At 41.6% G+C, this 6,267-nt stretch overlaps 1 protein-coding gene across 1 annotated transcript; it reads left to right on the top strand.

Annotated features, from left to right (window-relative positions):
• Window positions 1-1,544: 1,544 nt before the first annotated feature.
• Window positions 1,545-5,491, top strand: gid8b (GID complex subunit 8 homolog b (S. cerevisiae)). The gene is made up of 5 exons (XM_017710925.1): window positions 1,545-1,617; window positions 2,207-2,334; window positions 2,433-2,629; window positions 2,909-3,106; window positions 4,482-5,491. The coding sequence occupies exons 2-5, from the start codon at window positions 2,214-2,216 to the stop codon at window positions 4,653-4,655; spliced, it is 690 nt and encodes a 229-aa protein (XP_017566414.1). The 5' UTR covers window positions 1,545-1,617; window positions 2,207-2,213; the 3' UTR covers window positions 4,656-5,491.
• Window positions 5,492-6,267: the final 776 nt, after the last annotated feature.

Here is a 6,267-nt window from a genome sequence, read left to right as displayed (position 1 = left end):
AAGCCGCCGCTGACCCCGCCCCTATTTACAGAGCGGGATGTAAATATAAATTAAAAAATATATTAAATTTTTTTTTTTAAAAAGCTGAAAAAAGACAAAACAGAAAAACTAAGTGCCTCTGTCAAAGTGTCTCCTTTAAGATCAGTGTGCCGTCCCAAGCCCGGATAAAGGAGGAGGGTTGAGCGTAGAGCAGCAGTCTTTTGATTAAAATTGATATGCTAACATTTAACAACACAGGACAAAATTGATTTATGTAATTTACGTAAAAATGATTTATGCAATGTAGGTCTAGACAAAGCATTAAAGTCATGAAGTTATTTTGAGAAGTGACGGCCTATTTCAAAGGCAAAAAAGAGAAAAGAATCAACAGAAGAAGTTCATTTATTCAGAGTTCATTTGTAGTTCTAACATATTCAGGGTGGTTTTTACTCACTTTTTTCTCTCCCACAACGTCATTCCTTTATTCTACTGCTTCAAATACACGCAAATGGACAGTTATGCAAAGTAGGCGATGGCGTCATTTAGCGACTTGTAGGACAGCCAATAGCTACTTTCCTTACTGAGGAGTTGGCAACACTGTGGACAGATCGTCAGTCCATCGCATAGCAGAAAGACAGCATGTCTTTGCACTGTGGGTCGAAACCCAAGCGGACAACATGCAAACTCCACACTTTCTGACCAGGGACCCTGGACACCTATCCGGGGAATCGAACCCAGGCCCTACTGGCTGTGAGGCGACAGCACCAACAACAACAACCACCAACACCAAAAAATAAATGAATGAATTAATGACATATACCACGTTTCTAAACCAAGCCAGACAAATCACTTAAGTGTATGTATGTTAGACTTACTAAACAAATGTTTTGAGTTGCAAAGTTTGCGTGGCTAACATAAGAGGAGAGCCAAAGTCGTCAAGCACATGTTAAAAAGCCCTTACTGAAACGGGGCCAGTAATCATGCCTACACATACAAGCTTTTGCCAGTGAGGTTGTAGCGATGGTGAAGTGAGCAAGTTAAACACATAAAGCACTAAATAGGTTGACTAGGGCCATTACAAGAGGTGACCGTAATACCATTAAGGAACAGGAACCGCGCTCTATTTGGTGTGTGCTCATTTTCTCTGTGTGTACATGAAGAGAACGCACTACCCGCTGAATACGACCCGACTGTTTTATTCTAAATAAATGCGTTTACGCGTTTATATTATGTGCCCTGTCACCTGTATGTACCCTTTAATGGTGTCTTGTGGTTTTAGTTTTAGTGTGAGCGGCGCTGTCCAGCGACTGCAGGTGAACATGAGCCATTTAGCTAACTTGGCTGGCACATTTGATGTTACATCATAAAATAATGCTATTGATAAGTGTGTTTTTTTGTTAAATAAACAAATAAAGAAAGCAAATATTTCATGTTTGAAATCTGTAAACAAACAAACAAACAAACAAATAAAATCCTATGCAATCCTGAAATGAGGGATTTTAGTGCACCAGTTGGGGGTAAAAAACACGCATCTGGCAACAACGGAATCCTCGTTTGTCGTGAAGTATCGCGAGACTATACATTCTGCGGCCCTGCTCGCCCGTACTGCAAGCTGCTGTTAAGCAGTGACTGTTTCAGGTAAAATTTGCTCACACTCCGTTCGTAAATGACTTTTTTTTGAGTTTCTGGATGACTGTCCGCATGGCCAGTGCACGGTCAGCACATTAGTCGTCAGTATTTAGTCGGTCCAGCGTGAGAAATGCGTTGTGTGTTTCTTTGCTGAACGTTTAGGCTTCAGTGTTGTGGTTTTCGGGCAGGCCTGAATAATTAGCTCGTTTTGGTCCTCATCCTCAGCGTTCACTGAATTAAAGTCTGACTCCCAGTTTAGCTCTGTTAACGTTTTTCTTCACATTATGACAGCTTTTGTTTCTTCCAGACTTTGTGCTAGACTCTTCTTAACACACAAACGAACGCAGGCAGCTTATAATGTTAATGGAAACGGTGCTTCAGTTATAAAACTTGGAAATGTTCCCATAAGCCAGCACTGCTTCGTGACTTATAATGCACTATAACTGTGTCCGTGGTGTGACAAACGTGAAAAAAAGGTCCATATTCATATATGCATCCTTCCCAAAAATGTCATGACCACTAGGGTAGAAGAACTGTGGAAGACAGCTCAGGAGAATATGCAACTTTTGCCTGCTTGTTTATTTCTTTGTTCTTCAAGACACTTCATGATGAGTTATGCTGAAAAGCCAGAGGATATAACTCGAGAGGAGTGGATGGAGAAGCTCAACAATGTTCACATTCAACGTGCAGACATGAACCGGCTCATCATGAACTACCTGGTGACAGGTACGCAGTACTGCTTGCATTCATTCGCTGTCTGCCGTGGTGGTCTGCTGAAGAATAGATGTTCTGTAGATTGAATCCGTGCATGTTTGTTTGTTTAGAAGGTTTTAAGGAAGCAGCAGAAAAGTTTAGGCTGGAATCGGGCATCGAACCGAGTGTGGACTTGGACTCGCTTGATGAGAGGATAAAGATCAGAGAGATGATTCTGAAAGGACAGATTCAGGAGGCCATCGCACTGATCAACAGCCTGCATCCGGAACTGTTAGACACTAATCGCTACCTTTACTTCCACCTCCAGGTAAAAAAATAAATATTATTATTATTATTATAAGAGGAAGTCTCATCGCATGTATGTGAACAGGTTATGAGTGAAGTTATGGAAGCTGCACTTTAAAACTGTTTTCTAAGGAGACTGTCCTTCACTTTCACATTTCACTGCAAAAAAAATTGACATCAAAACATTAACAGCTGATTCATGTAAGGTGACATGCGGTACCACTCACCAGATTCCACATCTGAAAACATTCCCAGTCTAGAATTTTTATGAAATGAACACCACCTTCTGTTCCCTTTGCAGCAGCAGCACCTGATTGAGTTGATCCGTCTGCGGGAGACGGAGGCAGCGCTGGAGTTTGCGCAGACACAGCTGGCGGAGCAGGGCGAGGAGAGTCGAGAGTGCTTGACTGAGATGGAGCGCACGCTGGCGCTGCTGGCGTTTGACAACCCAGAGGAGTCGCCTTTCGGAGACCTCCTCAATATGATGCAGCGACAGAAGGTAGGTTGTTCGTTTGCATGGAGAAAACTGCTTCTGTGGTTCATGGCTGCTCACAAACAGATGACAATAGCGGATAAATTTGAGGCCACATCTATTACAGCCTTAAACGGTTCCTCTGTGACAAGTGCTGAGAAATAACATTGCGCTCTGTACATGTTGTAGCGTGTTTTGTAGTTCAGTGTTCAAAAATGTAGTCACAATTTTCGATGGATGTGGTCAAGGCTTGTTTGGTGACCATGTCACATAGCAAAAAAAAAAAAATCATATTTTATTCGATATTTTTGTGCTCATATATGGACAACAGTAGTATGCCACGCCATCTCAGAGTCCACACAAACAAGTCTGTTTGTGATTATTTAACAGCTTGATGTGGTTTGAGGCAAGTGTGTGAGGATTAAAGCAAAATTGGCCAAATTCACCATTTTAAATGCTGAATAAGCCGTTCATGTAAATTGTGTAGATTTGTTGTTCGTTTTAGAAAAGGTGGGGCAGCAGCTCATGGTCATATTTCAGCCAACCCACAGATGTAATCATTTATTTTTGTAGGCTGATCAGAATTAGAATAACATGAAAAGAGGGCTGCATTTCCCAAGTGGTGAGGTTGGCTTCTTTTGCACTCCTGTTTCTTTAGTATTAGTATTGTTGGCAACCTAGACAAAGTTTGTCTAAAATTGAAGAAGGCAAAGTCGATTTTTGTGGACTATAACTGCTGTGAGAACTTAGCAGCTGTCAACAAATTATGGCAGAAATATTGATCATCAGAGTCCAAGTATTACGAAACATTGTGGAGCCAGCAGAACACAAATTATGGGGGAAAAGTATAATAAACATGGGATCTCAAAATGAGACGTTTGCCAGATTTCGTACACACTGACACATATTTTAAGCAAAATACCTAGAGAACAGTGTATCTGGGCACAACTTGTGTTTGCATAGAACTCAATTAACTAAATGATTTCATAGTAGTTACCCTTGTATTTTAATATCATGCACAAGAATGCTACATTGGCAAGTTTTTTCTTAGGAGCAGTGCAGCTGGACCCTGCTTTTTTCTTTTTTTTAAAAAAATGACTTCTGTAGAGTTTTCATTTCTGAGGCATGCAGTTTGCAGGATGGTGATTAGTGAGGTATAAGCTTCCATTCATTGTCAGCCACATTAGCTTTAATAGCTCCAGTTCAAAACCAGCATAGCAAAGTCTTGGCTGAATAAACACATTTGGGGTAAAAGGAAGATTAACTTTTTCACTGAACTGTCACTTTAGGAAAATGTGCTTGCCGTGACTTGAGTTAACACTGATTCACCACCTGTTGTGTGTTTTTTTTTTTTTTTTTTTTTTTTTTTTTTTTTTTTTTTTTTTTTTTTTTTTTAAATAAGGTATGGAGTGAGGTAAACCAAGCAGTGCTGGACTATGAGAACAGAGAGTCGACACCTAAACTGGCTAAGCTCCTGAAACTTCTGCTGTGGGCTCAGAATGAACTGGACCAAAAGAAAGTCAAGTACCCTAAAATGACTGATCTCAGCAAGGGCACCATCGAGGACCCCAAGTGAAGAGGAACACCAGAGCAGCTCGCCGCTAGTGTTCTGTGGGAAACGACACGGACATTTTCCCCTTTCCTCCTTTCACTATTTATACTCAGTCAGTGACTGACACTTAAATATACTTTTTTTTTTGTTGTTTAGCATAATTGTTATTGCTTATCAGAGACTTTTTGCATTAAATGGGTTGTGCAAATGGGAATGTTTTGAATTTTAAAAGTTATTTATGGCCAAAATAAGAACACTTTTTAATGCAGAGAAAATTTTACGGTTTTGTTACCTCTATATTTGACTTGGTGGATTGAATTTTTCCATTGTGTTTTGCAGAGAATTACTTTCATGTCTATTTTCGTCTTTTGTTTTGTTCGGAAACTATATAAAGCGGTCAAGGCTGTGGGCCAGGTTTGGATGTAGTTCAAGCCTAGCCTGGGACTTTAAGGTGCATCTTCTTTAAACGGCACGATTTAAGTGTAAGAAAACTGTCTCTTTAGGCTTGACATCTCGTTCTGAGGGTCTGCGTCCGTTGGATCGTGATGCCTTGTACACATCCGAGTTTCAGCCAAACAGTGGACTGACTGGGTGGAACTGTGTTCGCTTCCACTTTTTATTTGCAGTGCAAAAAAACGATAACCATTTTGTAAATGTGCTAGAGGGAGTGCAAGGTGTTGATCATATGCTCTGTGAATGTCATTTGCAATGTAATGTTTGTTTTCTGCTGTTGCATCTTACCGTAGTTACCCTGCTAACGTTGACATACTCGATAATGTGATTTATAGGCCATGCAGAGCTGAATTAGTGAGTTTTTTTGAAGTCGGATGCTTTACAAAGGTATTAAATACTTTTTGGAAGTTCTTGTACATCCCTTTTTATTTGAAGGGTGATGCCCTGATGTAAGACAGAGCACCTCTGCTCATGCCACATCCATCATTTAGGGTCATAAGGAATGATTAGTGATGAGGAAGGCCAAAAGCTGGTCTTACATAATGCTGGACTGCTGTTGCGTTTCTCACACACAACCTCCAGACACGTGGAGAGAAACAAACCCTGCGATGCTCCAGCCCAAGCAGCACGTTCATCGATGGATGGCATGGCAGCAGATACCGGGTTCATTTGTTATGGACTTGCTGGGCGAGATATAACTTCGGATTATAGTCGCCTGCGTCTGCTGTAGGGATGCTCCCGTACTTAAGCTTAGCGTTTGTGACTGAACCTGGATTGGCGTCTAGTTTATCAACACAGGAAGGAGTCGCGTTGCCTTTGCCGTCCTTAAGTCGCCTTTCTGGCTTCAAAAATGTTCGTTCGGCTCTTCTAACACTTCGTTTCTAACGCTTTCAATCCGCGGAAACAGATATAATGCGCAGAGCCACGTTTGGCTAATTCGGGCGGATTATTGCATTGTTTTGGTTGAAAGAGGCTGAGTCACGTTACTTCCTGATGTAGCCTAGCGTCGGTCGGAGGAACTGCGTGGCTGTAAGAAGAAGAAGGGGGGTGAAAAAAACTGACACGTGGATTATCATCACTTGAAGCAGGAAAAGCTTGAATTTCGCCTCCAGCCTTCCAGCGGCCAAGCCGTTTCGTCCCGGGTCCTTTTTCTGCTGGCCCAGGATCCAGTGAGCGCCGCGTA

Source organism: Pygocentrus nattereri, chromosome 9 (assembly GCF_015220715.1).
Source record: "Pygocentrus nattereri isolate fPygNat1 chromosome 9, fPygNat1.pri, whole genome shotgun sequence".
Taxonomy (NCBI): domain Eukaryota; kingdom Metazoa; phylum Chordata; class Actinopteri; order Characiformes; family Serrasalmidae; genus Pygocentrus; species Pygocentrus nattereri.
The sequence above is the reverse complement of the archived record's forward strand: the minus strand, read 5'-3'. Positions and strand labels throughout refer to the sequence as shown.